Genomic DNA, 20,745 nt, shown 5'->3' on the forward strand with positions numbered 1-20,745 from the left:
TCCTAGAAGATCCTATTGTCTTAGGATCTTTGCACATCTTCAGGGCATGGGGGCTGAAAGCTGGTCTTTCCTGGTGCCTCCCATGCTAGTAATTTTCCAGCTCCTCTCCAGGATCTGGCTTCCATTTGCTACCCTGCTAGGCAGCATTTCTGTATTTAAAAAATACAGAGAGGCTTTTGATATTGCCATATTCATAAGCCTTCCTAATATGAGGGCACATCTGACCGCTAACACCAGAACTGAATCTAAGTATCTAATCTAAGGTGGAGACTTGGTGATGAGTATCTGAGTGAAGGCAGCAGCTAGGTTATTCTGTATCAGTACAATGCAATGCTAAGATTGTGAGTTCAAGCCCTGTGTGGACCACTATCCATGAGGGCATCTGAAGACAAGAATATTATGCAATTTGATATTATAAATGTTGGCTTATGTTGGCTTTAAAAAGGTAGTAGACCAATTCATGCTATTACACATGATGGCTAAATGAAACCTTCCTGTTCAGAAGCCGTGTAGGTCTGAGTACCAGTTGCTGGAAGCCAAGAGCAGGAGAGGGCTTTTGCCCTCACATCCTCCTTGTGGGCTGCCTGGAGGCATTTGGTTGCCCACTGAGGGAAACAGCATGAACCAGCACAACTCTTCTTATGTTCTCTTGCTGGCCCTAGTTGCTTTGTGCTTCCTTTTGAAATAGCAATGGGCAAGTCAGGGAAAGTCTCATTACAGAAGCAAGAAATGGGGTTAGAGAACAACACTGCTTATCATTTGTATATTTTGCCATGTCTGGTTTCTCCTTGTCTCTTCAGGAGGCCTTGCATCGAGAGCTACTGCTGAAGAAGAAGTTGACAGTGTTACAGGACCTCCTAGCCATGTTGCTGCAGGCTGCGGAGAAATCTTGGAAGGTACCAGATGGGCATCCTAATACCTTCCCCTAAATATTTTGCCTCTGTTTAATTGGGGGTGGGGGGACTAAATGCATGAGAGAGCAGTTTTGTTTGCTACTGCAGTACTCTATCATGATTAGTTGCATCTGCCAACATTTCCTTTTCTAGTTGATTGCAAATAGTTCAAGGAAATGTAAGAAGTCTTACATCCCAATCCAAAATGGGACTTAATGCCTAGGTATGTAGACATGCATACCGTGCCTCTGGTCCCTAGTGGTGGTAGACATTGCCGCTGCCCATTCACCATGTTCCTATCTGCAAAAAGATGCATCTGATGTAAATGGAACAATGCTGGTTGTGAGATGGGGGCTGTGCCAGAATAGGCTGGGCAAATATATTTTAAGTACTTGAGTGACTTACTGTCTACACAAACACTTTATGGGCTGCCTCTTAAGCACTTGACCACTGAATGAGAAATGGGGTGGGAGGGAGACAGCGACAAAAAGGAGCTTCTGTGTTGTGTTAGGGTTGGGTTGAAAGACCTGACTTTTTTAGTGAGTCTTCAGAAGTGTAAGCCAAAGACAGTATAATTTCACCCCATGCTACTTGGTTTGCATTGACCTTTGCCTTTAATAGCTTGAGCCAGCCCACATGTGATGTCTAGGGATTGGTGATTAGATACTTAGGGCCAAGCTACACATGACGAATGACACTTGAACAGCAAGTGTATTTCTCCCTGTTCACTTGCCCTCCACTCAATCCACTTGCCGTTCAAGTGTCATTCGTCATGTGTAGCTTGGCCCTGAGCTGTATATTTTAGCTGGAAAAAATAGCTGGGTAGGGGAGTGGAACACAATATGTATGGGGGGCTGTGGAGCTGGGGAAGGGAAAGATCCAGTGCAGTATAGTGGTTACTGTGTCAGTCCAGAATCTGGGAGCACCAGGTTTAAATCTCCACTCTGCCGTGGAAGCTTACTGGATGACCCTGGGCCAGACACACATTCTCAGCCTAACCTACCTCACAGGGTTATTGTGAGGAAAAAATGGAGGAGAATGATGTAAGCTAACCTCACTGGGGAGAAAGGTGGGATACAAATGAAAATGTTTTAAAAATCTGTCCACAACCCCATTCTGTTTCCCCATGTGGACATTCCCCACTCCCGGCTGCTTTAATCCCCATGAAGGGGAAAAGATCAGTATGTGTTTTTCTCTGCATTTTTCCTCTTTCTCTCAAAGCAGCCAGGGCAAGGGGCATTTACAATTAGGGAAAGGTGCAAGGGGAAGAGTTAGCCCTCTCTTCCCTGTTGCCATGGCTCCAGTCCATAGGAGGTCTTCTGTGTTGGATTTTTGCAGCTTAAATACACAGATAGAAGAAACTGCTTCTTGAATTGCAGTAGTGATGGTGCTATCAAATTGCACCCCTCCCAGCCCCAGAAAATGTTAGTTCTGTCTCCAGCCAAAATGGTTTTTCAAAACCAGACTTGGTGCGTTTTGAACATTTAGCCTTTTCATACTGAAAAATTGAAATTCAAATTAGTTTGCTGGGGCGGGGGTGGGGGGGTGGGATGGATAACTGAAAAATAAGACCAGCAAGAGCTCTGTCAGTTCAGAAAAGCCAAACAGTTTGATGCACTGTTTGATGCACTGTGGTTTGAGACTTCCTTTGTGAAACTCTTCTGTCAACTTTACAAAGAGCAGGGGGAAATAGCTTGACACACTCCTTGGCAGGAAGTAGCTATGAAACCCCTCAGCTTAGCAACAGGTGGGGGAGTGCGCTTTTTATCTCTGAGTGCTTCTGTGCTAGAAAATAGATTTCACTGCAGCTTTTGTTTTTTTGCTTACCATCAGAGAAAGAATTATCAGTCTGCTGCTCGGATTTCAAAACAGAATGTAGACTAAAAGCTTTGGTGTTATGGTGCTCAGTCCTTGGAAATGTAGGGAGATAAATGAGTTAATTAAAACACCACAGATGACATCTCACATTTTTAGTGTCTCAAAATGACTTGGGAAAACACTAGAGTTGAGCCCAGGGTTTAGGCAATGTATCAGGTATTTTTTAAAGAAACTTTCCTTCAGATTTAAAAAATATAACTAAAAATATAGGGACCAGCAGTGTATGTTTGTACTTATAATTTAGGGTTGCCAACTTCCAGGTGTTGGCTGGAGATCTCCTGGCAGCTGATCTACAGGCCGCAGAGATCAATTCCCCTGGAGAAAAATGGCTGCTTTGGAGGGTGGACTCTATGGCATTATACCCCATGGAAGTCCCTCCCCACCCCAAACCCAACCCTTTCCAGGCTGCACCCCCAAAATCTCCAGGAATTTCTCAACCTGGAGCTGGCAACTCTAATTTATACTCAAGTTATAACCTTCACTCAGATTAGAGTAAATTCCCTTGTGCCAGGATTAAATCTTACTTTTCTCTGCAGCTGATGGTTAAACCAGCAGTATGGACAAAGAACAAGAATGGCTTTTGTAGCTGTACAGCTGTATGCCATTTGGCAGAACCAGGCCTCCGGTCCTGATTTTGACTCCTAAACAATATTATTATTTCTAGTCTAGTTTAGTTTAGCTAGTCTAGTCTATGCTCCCATCATAAGTAGGGGAACATTTCTTGCTGGTTTGTCTTGAGGGATCTTGATGGCAGAGCTAAAACCTCCTTCCTGAGCCCTCTATCCAAAGTCCAGTCTGCCTTCCTCCCTGTGATGAGAGGTTTCAATGAATTTGTCAGGAGCTCTAAGCATTAAAGGGGGGGGGGGGTGAAATATAGTTTGGCCAAATCAGCAGATGCCAGTAACTGACCTTTTCCTCCCTACCTACACTTATTCTTACTAAGTCGATAGGCAAGGGCCTAGAAGGCCACAATCTGTGTTACTGTCTTTCAGATGCTCTGTCATACCACAAAGACCATCTGCACTCCTCTCATAACATCTGATTCAGGCCTGAGAGCATGCACATCAAAGCCACAAAACACCATGGCCAAAAGTGTTTTGGTGGGAAGCATGGCAGGTGCCTTCACTGCACCAAGGTCTCAGGAGACCAGGCCTGTCAACCTCTACTGAAACTTCAGCAGGAAGAATTGTCATGGCAATGGTATGAAGTGTCTTCATTAGGCTCATCTGCACTTAGGGTCCCCAGGTGCCCACCGGTGGTGGGAAAATTCCCAGGGATTTGCCCCATCATCCACCGATCACCCAGGGATCGGCAGGAAGGGGCAAGATCCTGGAGGTTGCCCGCCTCTGGCAGGCACCTCAGGAATGTGCACTGCACATGTGCTCCCAACCAGCATGGCAACATCACTTCTGGGAGTGATGTCGTCACACCAACCGCAGGAGCAGTCTCACGCTTTGTTTGGGGCTAATTTGGGCCCCAAACAGGCCAAATTGGACCCACACTGAGCGCGGGAGTGCTCGCGCAGCCGCAATATCATCACTACCATAAGTGACGTCATCTTGTCAGCCCTGGGGCATGCGTGCATGGTACGAGGTAAGTGCCAGCTCTCCCTGCCTCCCGGCGGAAAGTGAGAGGGACCTGTCAACCCTATCTGCATTCCCCCTCCCCATCTCAGATGTTTCTGCTGACCTTCTGGGATAAGATAACCTTATGGATGAATCCATACATCTAGCTTCCTCAGGAAGTGTGCATCCCTATCCTTGTGGTCCAGAAGGATCAAGTTTGTTCAGGGATCTCCTGACATAAGGTAATGATCACAATGGCACTAGCCAGCCTGTCAAAATGGAAATCCCTCTGTGGGGAGATCCCTGATCTTTGGCAAGTATCTACTTCACTAGGGTTCTTTTATTCAGCCATGGCTGTTTTGACTGCTTGAAGTTCAAAAGACAGGCTGAACAACCATTGTATACCGTCCTAATGTAGTCTCTACTCTTCTGTCACTAACTACTCATATCTACAAGAATATCTTAGGAAACCTTCCTTGCTTGATGCAGTCATTCGGGGAGGCCTGAATGGAAGCCTTAACGCAGTTTTCCTTTCTCACAGGTGTTGTTCCAGGCATAAATAGTCACTTCATTTCTTTTCATCCTCTGATCAATAAGTCCTTATTCATTTGTTTATTACTTTTTCCTTCTGCAGTTCATCAAGTGGCATCAGGGGAATCTAAATGTAGTTTTTATTATTATTATTCATTAATCTCATTTTCCACTCTCCCTGCATGTGCGGGCTCAGAGCAAATAACAACAATGGATAAAATCACATTTAAAACCATAAATAAAAATATACAGATTGATGAACATCTCTTGACAGCAGACCTACATTACCCAGCCCTAACCAAACATCCCAGGGGGATGAGGGATAGAGAAGCAAGGATAATCAACTGATAGCAAATACTGGGTGAGAGGGCACAGTACCTCTCCCCACAAAAGGAGACTGGCAGGAAGAACTCGTCCGAGCCCCACCTCAACCATATGCCTGGCGAAACATTTCCATCTTACAGGCCCAGCTAAAAGATGACAAGTCTGTCCAGGCCTGAGTGTCAGCAGACAGAGAGTTCCACCAGGCTGGGGCTAGGACCAAAAAGGCCCTGACTCTGGTTGAGGTCAGTCAAGCCTCTCTGGGGCCAGAAACCACCAGTAGCTGTTTATCGGCAGATCGAAGTACCCTCTGGGGCACATATGGTAAGAGTCAGTCCTGCAGATATATTGGTCCCGGTCTGCTAAGGGCTTTATAGGTTAAAACCCAAACCTTGAATCTGATCCTGAACTCTACGGGGAGCCAGTGCAACTGACACAGGACAGGTGTTATATGTGCCCTGCATGGAGAATCCATGAGGACACACATAGCTGCATTCTGGACTCGATGTAATTTCCGGATCAGACCTAAGGATAGCCCAGAGTAGACCGACTTACAGTAGTCCGATCTGGAGATGACCATTGCTTGGATCATTGTCATTAGGTTGTGTGTCAAGAGGTAGGGGGCAAGCTGCCTGACCAACAGCAGATAGAAACAGGCAGACCTGGCAACTGCTGTGACCTGGGCCTCCATAGATAAGGAGGCATCAAGAATCACCCCAAGACTCCTAACTGTTGAAAAGGGAACAAGTGACATCCCATTGAGAGTCAGGAGTCTGATTCCTGAGTTTGACAGCCCATGACCCAAGTACAGGACCTCTGTCTTCCTGAGATTCAGTCAACTCTGTTTCAGCCATCCAGTCATGACCTCCAGGGCTCTAGCTAGGGCGGAGTTGGGTCGGCCATCCATCAACAGATACAACTGGGTGTCATCAGTGTACATTTCAGTCCAAAACTTTGCATCAATTGGGCAAGGGGATGCATGTAGATGTTAAACATCGGGAAGAGTATCGTTCCCCCCCATTGGATGCTGCACACCAACAGGTGGCGGGATGACCACTTCTCTCCCAGCGCCACCCTCTGTTCCTGACCATAGAGAAAGGAAACAAGCCACTGCAAGGCAGTCCCTCGTATCCCCATATCGGCGGTGGGTCGACAAATCATTCAACTATATCGAACTCTGCTATAAGATCCAATAACACCAAGAATGCCAATCTGCCTCATTCCAGGTGTACTTTACAAGTACTTTCTTGTAGACTGTTTCAGCTCCTTGCCTGAGCATCTCTGCAGCTATCAGAATACACTTAAGTTCTGCAGTGGGGGGGAAAAGTGGCTCCTCAGCCAGGGCCATTCAAGTCAGGAGAAAAAAAGCCATTTCAGGAGGCCTAAGCCTCTTCTCCCTGCATTCATGGACCTCCTATTTGCTAAGACACTCACACACATGCGACCACTGATATCCAAATGTGAATTAAATAATCGAATCCTGGTGTTTTGTTATAAGGAGTTCATAATATATTCCAAGTAGAGATGGGCAAGAACTGGGGAAAAAAACGAACCGTGCAATTCATGGTTCGTTGCATTTCATGAACCATGAACTTTCACGAACCTGCCCTGGTTTGTGAACCAGTTCATTTGGTTCGTGAAAAAGTCACTTCTGGGTCAGCATAAGGTCACTTCTGAGTCAGCAGAAGGTCTGCAGAAAGTCCATCCCCTGTTGCCTAGGAAACTGATTGATCAGTGCCAGGCTGTCTGCAGTGATGAACCGAAAAACAAACAATATGAACTTGCCTAAAATTCATGGTGATTCGTCAGAAATGGGCTCTGATGAACCGCTTGTTCATAAACCACAAACCAGCCTGGTTCGTGCTGAACTTTGGTTCATATTTCAGTTCATGCCCACCTCTAATTCCAAGTTTTTAATGTGGATATCTTACCGGTTCTTGTGATATGTTAAGTTTTTCGTGGTGTGAGTGGGCTTCAGTGCTAATTATGTTTATAATGTAAGCTACTGATGAAGGCTTTGTGCCAAAACACCTTTGGCATTGTGTTTGATCTTGCTTGGCATTGTATGTGCACATTTGTATTCTGTTCTTGAGGTGTTATTAAACTATTGATGTTCTGTGCACATAACTGAATTGGTTTTATTTGCATATTGCATCATACGTTCTATCTTTCTGTCTTTTTTTAACACCTTCTTTGATTCAAAATTTCCAATCATATTATTTTTTCTGACAGGGTCAGATAAATGAAGACCAACTCAAGAGCAGAGTGTGTGTGTTGGAGAATCAGCTGCAGACTTCCACCCAGGTAATGTCTTGACTGAAAAGTTAAGCCTGTTCCTTGAACCATTAGTAGTTTGGGCACCCATGTTAGGGATGGGCATCTTCTATATTCTTGGGAGCTGCTCTGTTCTCCAGAAACTGCCAAGACTTGATCTATTGAGCTCCTCTGTAGATGTTTAGATTCTCTAATCATGGTGACACCCTAAGATATATTACTTCATAGATAGAGAGCACGTATGTTCAGATGTACCATGGCTGAAAGATCACACATGAAATAGTAGTACCTTGTCTTTCTATAATTTATTAGATAGTAATACAATAATATTTATGTGAAAAGGAGCCTTTTAAAATTATCAGCCATTATTATTGCCACTTTTGAATTAACATTTTGATGAGGAGCCACATAAAGTTGCTTTGAAGGCTAACATTGGCTTGTAACAAGTCAGTGTTTGGCCATTCCCAGTGTTATATTGTGGCAAGTTGTGAATTTGGTGATGTTCCCTTATTGAACTTTTTAGTTATTTTCCCCTGATCCTTTAGCTCGGAAAGCCTGTCAAGTCGTTTCAGTTTCACTTTCCCTTCTGGTTGTTGGTAGGGATGTGCGTTTCGGCATTCAGAATGCCGAAAGAATGCCGAAACAAAAGTGTTTCGGCTTCTTTCGGGGAATGCCGAAACGTTTCGGGGAATGCCGAAACGTTTCGGGTAGCCGAAAGAAAAAAGCCGAAATGTTTCGGGATTCTTTTGGCTTTCTTTCGGCTTTTCTATGGGAAAATGCCTCCGTCTTCCAGGACGCCTGGAGGAGGCATTTTCCCACCGAATAAGCCCAAAATTGGTGGGGACCTTCCTCTAACCCTTCTCTAACAACCACCCAAGTTTCAGACAGATTGGACTTTGGGGGGCCATGTTATGGCCCCCCAAAGCAGGTCCCCCCATCCTCCCATAAGAAAGCGAAGGAGCAGCATATTGTTAGCTCAGCCTGCTCCCACTTGGGGGGCCATTTCATGGCCTCCCCAAGTAGGTGCTCTAATCTCTACCACTGACAGCTGGGGGAGGCTTGTGTTGCCAGGGGTGGCATTTTGCATGCAAAATGCCCCCCAACCCTCTGGGGCCCTTCTCCCACCCCTCCTCCCACCCCCCACCAAGGCTCAGCCTGCTCCCACTTGGGGGGGGCATTTCATGGCCTCCCCAAGTAGGTGCTCTGCTCTCATCTCTACCACTGACAGCTGGGGGAGGCTTGTGTTGCCAGGGGTGGCATTTTGCATGCAAAATGCCCCCCAGCCCTCTGGGGCCCTTCTCCCACCCTTCCTCCCACCCCCCACCAAGGCTCAGACTGCTCCCACTTGGGGGGGCCATTTCATGGCATCCCCAAGTAGGTCCTCTCAGCCCCTAAAGTCCACCCCTTACAGCCCCACACAAACCCAATTCCCCCCCAGCTGCCACACACAGACCCAAATCCCCACATTAGCCCCTCACAGACCCAAATCCACCCCCACCTGCCCCACACCCATAACCCCAGGAACAGGCTGGCAAAGGCCAGCCCTCTCCCTTTGTTCCCTATGCTGGGAACTTCTAAACTCTCTTTCCCTAGGCAATTCTGCACAGCCCAGGGGTGCCACAATGGTGGGCACACTTCTGAGTGCCAGCTGGTCCCTGTGAAAGAGCACCTGAACCACAGACACCCTCCCTCAAATTCCCCCACCACCTACAGAGATGGCTGGCCAGCCAGCCCCATTGTTCCCTATGATGGGAACCAACTGCACAACAAAGAATAAAACAAGAACAACACAAAATAAAGTTTTAAATTTTTTTTTCTCCCTTCCAAAGTACAAGTAGGCAAAGCATTATGACACATTACACCAGCAGTCCCCCACACAGAAAAATAACACAACTCACTTAACATCAGAGAATCACAAAGCATGATTCCTGTCAAAAACACTTTATTTCTTGAACAGCTTTAGGTTACACAGCAGGGGGGAACACCAAAGGGCATGGCAGCACTATCTTACACAAAAATAACACAACTCACTTAACATCAGAGAATCACAAAAGCACAATTCCTGTCAAAAACACTTTATTTCTTGAACAGCTTTAGGCTACACAGCAGGGGGGGGGACACCAAAGGGCATGGAAGCAGTATCTTACACAAAAATAACACAACTCACTTCACATTAAAGAATCACCCCAAAAATAGCTGTCAAAAGCACTTTATTTCTGTAACTGCTTTAGGTTACACAGTAGGAAGGCACCGCAGAGCAGGAAAGCAGTGTACTACGCAAAAATAACACAACTCACTTCACATCAGAGAATCACACAAACACAATTGCTGTCAAAAACGGTGAAGTGGGTTGTATTATTTTTTGTAGTACATTGCTATCATGCCCTGTTGTGCCCTCCTACTGTGTAACCTAAAGCTGTTCAAGAAATAAAGTGTTTTTGCCAGGAATTGTGTTTTTGTGATTCTCTGATGTTAAGTGAGTTGTGTTATTTTTGTGTAAGATAGTGCTGCCATGCCCTTTGGTGTTCCCCCCTGCTGTGTAACCTAAAGCTGTTCAAGAAATAAAGTGTTTTTGACAGGAATCATGCTTTGTGATTCTCTGGTGTTAAGTGAGTTTTGTTTTAATTTTTCTGTGTGGGGGACTGCTGGTGTAATGTGTCATAATGCTTTGCCTACTTGTACTTTGGAAGGGAGAAAATAATTTTTTTAAAACTTTATTTTGTGTTGTTCTTGTTTTATTCTTTGTTGTGCAGTTGGTTCCCATCATAGGGAACAATGGGGCTGGCTGGCCAGCCATCTCTGTAGGTGGTGGGGGAATTTGAGGGAGGGTGTCTGTGGTTCAGGTGCTCTTTCACAGGGACCAGCTGGCACTCAGAAGTGTGCCCACCATTGTGGCACCTCTGGGCTGTGCAGAATTGCCCAGGGAAAGAGAGTTTAGAAGTTCCCAGCATAGGGAACAAAGGGAGAGGGCTGGCCTTTGCCAGCCTGTTCCTGGGGTTATGGGTGTAGGGCAGGTGGGGGTGGATTTGGGTCTGTGAGGGGCTAATGTGGGGATTTGGGTCTGTGTGTGGCAGCTGGGGGGGAATTGGGTTTGTGTGGGGCTGAAAGGGGTGGACTTTAGGGGCTGAGAGGACCTACTTGGGGATGCCATGAAATGCCCCCCCCAAGTGGGAGCAGTCTGAGCCTTGGTGGGGGGTGGGAGGAAGGGTGGGAGAAGGGCCCCAGAGGGCTGGGGGGCATTTTGCATGCAAAATGCCACCCCTGGCAACACAAGCCTCCCCCAGCTGTCAGTGGTAGAGATGAGAGCAGAGCACCTACTTGGGGAGGCCATGAAATGCCCCCCCAAGTGGGAGCAGGCTGAGCCTTGGTGGGGGGTGGGAGGAGGGGTGGGAGAAGGGCCCCAGAGGGTTGGGGGGCATTTTGCATGCAAAATGCCACCCCTGGCAACACAAGCCTCCCCCAGCTGTCAGTGGTAGAGATTAGAGCACCTACTTGGGGAGGCCATGAAATGCCCCCCCCAAGTGGGAGCAGGCTGAGCCTTGGTGGGGGGTGGGAGGAGGGGTGGGAGAAGGGCCCCTGAGGGCTGGGGGGCATTTTGCATGCAAAATGCCACCCCTGGCAAAGGAAGCCTGCCTCTTCATAACATGGCCCCCCAAAGTCCAATCTGTCTGAAACTTGGGTGGTTGTTAGAGAAGGGTTAGAGGAAGGTCCCCACCAATTTTGGGCTTATTCGGTGGGAAAATGCCTCCTCCAGGCGTCCTGGAAGACGGAGGCATTTTCCCTTAGAAAAAAGCCGAAAGAATGCCGAAATAATGCCGAAAGAATCCCGAAAGTCGAAAGCCGAAAGAGATTCTTGTTTCGGCTTTCGGCTTTAACGATAGAGAATCTTCTTTCGGCTTTCTACTTTCGGCTATAGCCGAAAATTTTTGGCTTGCACACCCCTAGTTGTTGGCCTTTGTTTCTGCTCAGCAGAGGCCCAGAAAGGCTCTGCTCTTGTTCCAATAAAACTTTCAATCCTTCTGGCAGGAAGCGCTTATGGAATTACTGTGATTAGTAAATATAATTGTAAAATCAGTACTTTGAAAAGGTTGCTATCTGGCATGCTACAGAGGTGCCCAGCTGTAATCTACTGTTAACAAGAATCATAGAGCAACTTCAATGTAATGCATTGACTCTGAAAGAATTCGCCAGGATGTTTACTTTGGTGAACAATGGGTCCCATTGGCACTAATATATTCCTGTCTCCTTCAATCAGGAATTGTTCTTTAGTACTCAGTTGTTGTTGTTTTTTAGAGTTACTCAAACAGAAGTTTGAAGAAAATTCTGCTGGAGATGGAGGACCAGAAGCAGAACTATGAGCAGAAAGCAAAAGAGTCTCTTCTGAAATTACTTGAGGAGAAACTGCAAGCAGAACAGCAACTCCAGAATGCCCAGGTAGGCATAGGATGCCAGCCTGGCTAGATTTCTGAACAGAATGCCCACATCATGCTCCTGGGAAGTTAAGGTCTTCCATACTGGAAGTTGGCTTTTTGTTCCGCTGTCCTCAAAAGCAAAGCTGAAGCTCCCAAGTAATGTATGACTGATGATGATAAGATCTTACCACTCCTTCAGCTTATGGCAGGAATCTGCGTGAGCACTGGAGAGACATTTGAAAGTATAGAAAAAGCACAGCACAAAAGGGTTAAACCATCCTCTCCCCCAGGAACCCTTCCCTGTTCTTCAGAGCAGCCACCTGGGGCTACAAATTACCATTTAAAGAAACAAGTCTTTCCTGTCAAGTCTGCTCAAACATTGCTCAATGTAATGAGGGATTTGCATGGATCTGGATCTTGTGCCTGAGAACACTGAGATCACTGAGAAACAGCCAAGATAGCTTTCCTGTAGAAAAAAAGAAGCATGCAAAATATAAAAGTAACATAGTAGCTGAGAGGGTCAGAGAGACATGACACTGGCAGTTCTGTGGACACACCATCCAGCCTTTATTTAAACTGAATTTTCAGGCACTTGAGAGCTTCTCTTCTGAATGGGAACTTAAGCCTACCTCCACTTCATCGCCCTCTGACTTCATTGTCCTAGGGAGCAACTATTTGCCCCAACGGAGTAAATATATCAGTACCTATATAGAACCCCAAAGGGACAAATAACAGCTCCCCGTGCCATTTCAGATCAGGAAAATGGTGCAGGAAGAAGGCTTAAACCCTGCCCCCCCCCATTCTCTTGATCTGAATCAGAGCCCTGCATGCCTAAAAGTAACATTTTTTAAAATGCTGGGAGCTCTGTCCACAGACCTCCCAATGTCATGTGTATCTGAACTCAGGACATAGGATTTTTCTCACATTACAAATGCTGATTTTCTGCACTTTGTACCCAGGGTCTATCAAGCTAACTAAAACATGTATTGTAGCTAGCTTCCTGACACTCTAATTTATAATAACCCTCCTACCCTCTGCCTGGATTATAAGGATCCAGCCCTTTTTCCACTTCTCATATCTGATGAAGGGATCTCTGACTCTTGAAAGCTCATAACCTGGAAATATTGTTGTTTAAGGCACTACAGGACCTGAATCTTGCTCTTCTAATAGACTGTGAGTGGGACCACAAGTGATGCCTGACACAGGTTGGACACTAGTCAGCTTCCATCAAGTTTTGATGGGAAATGTAGGCATCCTGGTCTTGCAGCTTGACTCTCTGACTGCTGTCCAATGGACTTTTCAACTGTCACTTGTCCAACATTCCGCCAAGCTGCCTACATTTCCCATCAAAACTTGAGGGAAGCTGGCAAGTGTCCAACCTGTGTCAGGCGTCACTTGTGGTCCCGCTCTGAGTTATAAGTCAAGAAGTCTGTTTGAATTTCACCTCTGCCATGAAATAACTCATCAGTCACAGGCAAGTCACTCCCTCTCTCTTTTTTTCAGTTGCAGTCATGCTACCGGCAGCCTTCTACAACAGTGAAAAAGCTCTTTAATCTGAGTTTAATTAATCAATTGCACAATTAAGTAACCGTTTCTAGCAATAACATTCTACTGATGCCCCATATGCAAATACAAAGTGACTGGTATCTTTTATGCTAATTTTATGACCTGTTTTGAAGACTGTCTACAGTGTCTCTCAGGCACAAGAGCACAGATGTGGTGAACAGTGGAACAGCTATTCTGTTGCAAGGAGGCTATCCCTTTTCACTTACATGAATATATATTCACACACGTGCAAATGCTCCATCCCTGACTCGGTACAAGTGGGATGGATAGCACTCTTGTGCTTAAGCTGAGACTTCTGGGCTTAACCCATACCTACTAAAGTGCAATTGGGTCATGGCCAAGCAAACCCCTAAGACCAAAATTGCACACACAGGCAGGCTGAAATCAGTTGTCAATCAACCTTGCTGTAAAGCCATCAATCATTTCAGAAACCAAGTACAAGTGCATTTAAAAATGCCTGCTTTTTCTGCATGTTGGAAACATGATACTACTCATTTAGAACTGCCTTTTTGTTTTTTACATATGCATACCACCGGCAAGAGAAAGACTGAAAAATACATGTTATGTGTGAATTCGTGACTGAAACATCTCATTCCTTCATCTTTCCACCAGATGGCACCATATAGAAAGATAAGCAGCTGAGAAGCTTGCTAGTGAAATGACATCTCTTGTTGCTTTGTCACAGAGAAATGGATTCATCTCACTTGTTGATGCCTTCATTAATCCCAAGGTCCGGCCCATGTGCTTTAGTTCAACTAAATACATTCAGATGCAAATTTGTAGAAGATAAAGAAAGGAGAAAGTGATGACACTAAAGCATGCTATATGCAATTTTTCTTCTGTGTTTTCTTGAGTTTCCATCGCACCTTAGACCTAATAGGAAAATCATTCTATCCACTATGTATGGCCAACTAATCACTCCCTTTTTATTGCTTGCAGGCATGTATGTGTCAAGAAGACATGTTTGTTAACTTTCTCACTTCTATTGTTCCTTCTAGAGAGCATTAACTGTTGCAGAGGATGACTGCAGCCTGTGGAAAGAACATTATAACACACTAAAACAAGATTGGAGCCGGCTAACCAATAAGCATGTTGAACTAGAAAACAAGCTCCATGTCTTGGATAACAAACTGCAGGTAACTTTTTTGTGAAGCTGTGATCTAGCCATACTTTTCACACCAGACCATCAGCTTTGAAAAATAGATCTGAAAATTGGAATAATAGTCACTAATATCACAGAATCACTGTGAGAATGACTAAACAAACATTAGTTCTCATTCTGAACCTTACAGTCCAATCTGGCACCAATGTGCTGAGGACAGTGAATGAATGAATGATTTATTACAGTCAAAGACAAGTTCTAAAATATATAAAACCGTACCATTAAGACTTGGAAGAACAGCTGTGAGGGAGCTAGAGAAGATCCTTAAAGATAAAGAGGTATCTGAGAACCAAGATCAAGATAATCCAAACTATGGTATTCCTCATTACTATGTATGGATATGAAAATTGGACAGTGAAAAAAGCTGGCAGGAAGAAAATTGATTCTTTTGAAATGTAGTGCTGGAGGAGTTTTGTGGATACCATGGATGGCCAAAAAGACAAATAAGTGGGTACTAGATCAAATCAAGCCTGAATTCTCCCTATAAAAAACTGAGGCTATCGTACTTTGGTCACATCATAAGAAGAAAAGATTCTCTGAGAAAGTCAATAATGCTAGGAAAAGTGGAAGGCAGTATGAAAAGAGGAAGACCTAAAATGAGATGGCTTGACTCAATAAAAGCCACATCCTCCAGTTTGCAGGATCTGAGCAAGTCTATTAATGATAGGATGTTTTGGAGGTCTTTCATTCATAGGGTCACCATAGGTACACACATAACACTCACACACACCATTAATACATAAACTGAAAACAGTGGCTTTTATCTCATCAACACAAAGGCATGTCACACATTTGTGCTGCATCCCAGATGCTTCTCTTGGATGATGTCTGTATCACAGAAAGGGTGCTCCTCCCTCCACTAAGTGCTTGGGATATGATGTTTGACTGTAAAACAGGTTGGGGTACCCCAGTGCGACTTGTGATGGGCATAAGATGTAGTTTGGCCTGAGAAAACAAAGCAGCAAGTGCAGTGTTTTGAAAATTCTGTATAACCTTTGTCTTTTAGGCTTTTTCTTCATGGGAGTGCAAAAATGCACTCTCTCCATGGCAGCAGCAGCAAGTGGCACGGGAACAGGCATAAACAGTATCCATATGCCCCATTTCCAAGCCACTCGCTGTTGCCACCTTCAGCTTTCATCCATCACCTTTACTTTCCATCTGCATATAAGCTCATACAGGAAATGGAAATCGCACTGTCATCCCACCCCCCTCCCCGGTACAGCAGCTTTCCTTTTCTCATTAAAGGGCCAAAGGGAGGGCAAAAAGGCAGAGCTTCGTTCTGCCAGTTTGAGTGCGGAGCTTCCGTCCCCCTGCCTGTATTGGCTACCGGTAGAGCGTCCAAATGGGCATCCAGTTCCTCTTTTGAGCCAGATCAGAGGAGAGAGGCCCGGGAGTTGTGCTTGCTCACAATGAGCTCAACATCATGTGTGGAAGTGCCTGTTTAAATCAGGGGTCTCCTGTGTTCCATGAAAAGTTCCTGTGTGAAAGCAGACCCAGAGGGAACTTGAAAGCATCAGTTGTTTTTCAAGCAGAACTACTGCTAAGTTTCCTATATATAGATCATTATTCCTGTACTACAATAAACTGGCCAAGGGCACGAATGAAATCAGAACAGCCATTTTTTGCACAAATTCTCCATTTCCCCACAAAGAATGCATCTTTCTGTTGCAAAGCCATTTTCAGAAAGTTGTTTTTGATAAAATACAAAGTGTTAAGAAAGTAGAGCAGACAGACGCCTTCCAGCAGTATCCCATCATTGCTATTCTCAGAGAGGAGAATGAGTGTCGGTCCAGGCATCCCTCTGCTCAAATGCTGAGTGGACTCATTTTTAGTAAAGGAAATGACTGCTTTGTTCTCTTTTTGGATGTGTGCCTTGCGGCCAAACCCTTCCGGCTCCCATTCCAGCTCTTGCTTGTCCCGTCAGTGCATTGTTATTGTGGCTGTTTCCTACCTGCAGTGGTCGGGTGCTCAGAACGCTCAGCTGAACCAAGCCCTGCAGAACCTGGAGAGTGAACGTGTCGCTCTCTGTTCAAAAATGGATGCCTTACAGGAAGACAGCAGGCTCGCAATGGAGCATGTTAGTGCAATGGAAGGTAAGGAACTTGTAGAGAAGTCAGAAGGCTTGGTTAATGAAGGTCTCCAACAAGGACAATGTAAAAAAAATTAAAAATAAGCTTGGATGTAAGCCCATTCCCCATAGTAGTAGCCTTGGTCAATTCTCCTGTTGGGATTAAGAGCTGATTGAAATGTTGCACATAATGCCGTGTTCCTTTAGCCCAAGGGCATGATCTGAAGGCACATGATGTGGCAATGGTATTGAAGCTAAGCACATATGGGGTTTGTGAAGTCAGTGCCTGGGCAGGTGACCACGTGGGAATCCCATGTATGGCAGGGATCCCCTGTATGATATTTATCAGCAAGATAAATATGTAAATAAACAAACAAAATACAATGCTGGGGCTGTACCAGCATAGATGGCACACAGTGTATTATTCATTTGGAAAAGCCCCCCCCCCCCCCGCCAAAATGTCTATGAACAATGATAACTGTAAAGTAATTGAGAAATCTTCTCTCTGACATGCAAGTTCTGCACAGGCAAGGATCCAGGTGTTTTCAAACAAGCAGCATTATCTGACAAGGCACCAGCTAGAGTTCATTTTAAAGCCTACTCCATGGCCATGATGGTGGCAATGAAACAATACTTCTCCACCATCACTACATCTGCAGAGTGTAGACCTGCAGAGCTCTTCCAAGTGGTCGGTGCCTATTGGGTTCCAGCCTATGGAAGTGGACTGTTCTGCAGCCCTCTGCAGTCATTTTGCTAAGCACATTCTAGATACAACCTTTCACTCATTCCACCTGGGACTCTTCATTAGCAGTGACAGGATCAGATGGTCCCAGGGTGCTGATCTGTCCAGTTATGTGGACTACTTTTCAGCTTATCCAGTCTGAGGAGGTGGACAGGATTCTTGGAAGTTAGAGATCTACCACCTTTGCCCCTCCTGGCTGTTTAAATCTGCCAGGAGCACTGGCAGACTGGGTCCAGAAGACAGCAGATGTCTCTCTGAGAGGGGAATGGTTGCCCTTAATTGAAGCAGACAGTAGTGCATTGGCTTTTAAAGTAACCTACTCTGAACTCAAGATAATTCAATAACTTAACATCTAGACTCAAGTGCAAGCAGGGTCAGTATTTGGCTGGGAGACCACCAAGGAAGACTGGGGCTGTTATGCAAAGGAAGGCAATGGAAAACCACCTCTGCTCATCTCTTGCCTTGAAAACCTCAAGAGGTGGAACTTCATGGGGTCACCTTAAGTCAGTTACGATTTGATGGCACACTTTACCTTTTTAGTTTCAAATATACCATTCTTGAGCAAGGTGATTGAACAAGTGGTGGCTTTGGGGATTCTTGAATGAAGTGGATTGTTCAGATCTGTTCCAGTCTTGTTTCTGGCCCTATTTATGGGACTGACACAAACCTTGGTCACCCTGATGGATTACATGCACTGGGAGATGGACAAGGGAACATGACCCTGTAAATTATCCTGAACCTCTCAGTAGATTTAGATACATCAATCACAGTATCCTTCTGGATCATCTTTTGGGGGTTGGGAATGGGAGGTGGTGGTTCTGGACCTACCTTGAAAGTAGGTTTCAGAGTGTGGTGCTGGGGACTGCTGCTCCACCTCTTGACTTCTACAAGGTTTTGTCTTGTCTGCCATGCTTTTTCAACATCTACATAAAGCTACTGGTAGAAGTCATCTGGAGATTTAGGATGAGTTGCCACCAAAAAGCAGATGACATTCAGCTCTATCTTATGCTTCCAGCAGACTAGGTGGCTGTAGAAACTATGAACAGGTGCCTGTAGGAAGTTTTGGAATGGATGAGAGCTAATCCCGACAAAATGGAAATGCCACTTATAGGGGGAAGGTTTGATCCAGGAAATGGGGTATCTCCTGTTCTGGATGGGGTTGCACTTTCCCTAAAGGACAGCTGTGATAGAATGCAATTTAAAGAAAGGTTTCCACAGTGCAGCACTCAGAGATGGGAGAGTTAATAACTGCCTGGAATGACGGACTGCTCCCCCTTCTCTTTGATTGACTAGTCAGAATCAGCGTCAGGATGACAGTTGATGCTAACAGGATTTTGAGTTCAGTTGGGAGAGTTGAGTGTGGGAGAGAGTCTGACAAGGAGGGTCAGCCAGACACCACTCTGAAGTGAGGAAAAAGAAAATCTTTGCCCTAACTGTAACAACATTGTCTTAAATGAAGATCATAGTTAATAATTCCCAGTAAAAGCCAGCACAAGTTGAATTCCATTTGCATAGCCAGGATAAAACTGGGTGTGTGTTTTTGGCAGAGTGAGTGGGTAGTGAGTGAAGACTCCCATTCAAGCCAAGTTAGTGGGGTTATGTCTTCTTAGGTGAAGAATAATTCCTGCCCAGTGTCTAGAAAGGGGTTTGGCTCTAAGAAAGACCCTGGGTCTGTTGTAAAGGGAAAGTAGTGTTGAACTAACATCTAGAAACCTGAGTAGTAAAGGGAAATCTGTGAAGAAACACTGTTGCTTTAATCAAGGTATTAGACAAAACACCTCTCACTCTTACAGATTCTAAACACTGAAACTAAGAAAACTATTTTGCTTATTACTTTTGAAGTATTATGTTCTACCAACAAATTTTACCTCAGCCATTTCATCCCGACTGACCATATTCTATCCCTGCCTGTTCAATGAAGTAGCTGTTTCTTTTGAGAGTTATTCAATCTTCAGTGGCATTTCATGAAAAGAAGACAACTCCTACGTTTCCCCTATCAAGTTTCTGGGCTAGGCTAAGAAGCCAAAAATATGACTGCTTATCGGGGTGGGACAATAAGAACTTTCAAACATAAACAGAGACATGGTACTTGATGCTGCTCAGCCACAATGAGCAAACTTGGATTTTGGCAGGAACATCTGCCTCAGAGTGGGGGAGTGAAAGAGGGTCCGTTATAACAGGTTTTTAGCTTGAGAGTACTCCAGGACCCAGGGCCTCTTGTTGGATAAACAGGTGGCAGCACTGGCCAAGGATGCCTTCCACCAGCTTCAGATGGTGAGCCAGCAGCAGCAGTTCCTGGGTAGGAAAGATCATACTGCTATGGTGCATGACTTGGTAACATCTAGATTAGATTACTGCAGTGCGCTTTCTGTGGGGCTGTACTTGAAGACTGTCCAGAAACTACATTTGGTACAGAAAACTGACTGGAATGGGTCAGAGGGACCAGTCTTGTTCTATCTGCACTAATTTCCTTGTGGACCTAATTCAATGTGCATTGATCTTTAAAGACCTATACGGCTTGGGGCCTGCATACCTTAAGTACTGTATTTTCCCTTATGAACCTACCTGTCCACTTCATCTTCAGAGGCCTGCTTCGCATGCCCTTGCCATCTGAAGCTAAAGGGGTGGCAACACAAGAAAGGGCCTTCTCTGGCATGGCACTAAAATTTTGGAACTTCCACCTCAGGGAGCTTTGGCTGTATCCTTCTATTGCTGTTTTCTGGCAGTGGGTGAAGTCTTTTTTGTTTTGTTTATCATACCCTCAAAAACAGTTATTTGACTTCCTCCCTGGTTTTGGTGTTAATGTGTGTTTATAATTTTTTTTATTTAATTATTGTATATGTACTTCAGTTTAAATGTTGTTTTAATGTTGCAGTGTTTTAATGTTTTGATGTTTGCTGCCTTGGGGATGCTATTTTGGTGGAAAGGTTGCATAGAAATATTTTAAATAAAATAAATAAATCTCTGTACATTTATTTATTTATAGTCCACCTTTCTCATTGAGACTTAAAGCAGATTAAATGTGTAAGTCAATACAAGCAATAGCTGGGATATTTAATAAACAGTACAATAGGCCTGATCCCATGAAAGATAATACCTCATACCTCTGAACATTTGTTTCTTAATCAAGTCAGGATTAACTGATTTCCTCAAAAGCACAGGGTTACCTTAAAGAGGAACAATATAACTTCAGGAATTGTGAGCCATCTTCTGTTTGTGCCACAAGCTCTTTAAGGAGCAAGAAGCAAGTTAAATATCATGTCAGCCTATGCAATGGCAATATTATAAGGATGATTCATCTGGAATCAGACAAGGTGAACCTTGAGAGTTAAA

General features: G+C 44.8%; 1 protein-coding gene across 1 annotated transcript in view; it reads left to right on the top strand.

The window, feature by feature from the left end:
• The window catches only part of TRAF3IP3 (TRAF3 interacting protein 3), a 37,115-nt gene that overhangs the window by 9,335 nt on the left and 7,035 nt on the right, over positions 1 to 20,745 (top strand). Inside the window, exons 6-10 of the mRNA XM_054980504.1 lie at positions 801 to 896; positions 7,421 to 7,492; positions 11,756 to 11,896; positions 14,439 to 14,576; positions 16,560 to 16,695. Coding sequence (XP_054836479.1) covers positions 801 to 896; positions 7,421 to 7,492; positions 11,756 to 11,896; positions 14,439 to 14,576; positions 16,560 to 16,695 — 583 coding nt within the window. The remainder of the gene's footprint in view (positions 1 to 800; positions 897 to 7,420; positions 7,493 to 11,755; positions 11,897 to 14,438; positions 14,577 to 16,559; positions 16,696 to 20,745) is intronic.

Source organism: Eublepharis macularius, chromosome 5 (genome assembly GCF_028583425.1).
Source record: "Eublepharis macularius isolate TG4126 chromosome 5, MPM_Emac_v1.0, whole genome shotgun sequence".
Lineage (NCBI taxonomy): Eukaryota > Metazoa > Chordata > Lepidosauria > Squamata > Eublepharidae > Eublepharis > Eublepharis macularius.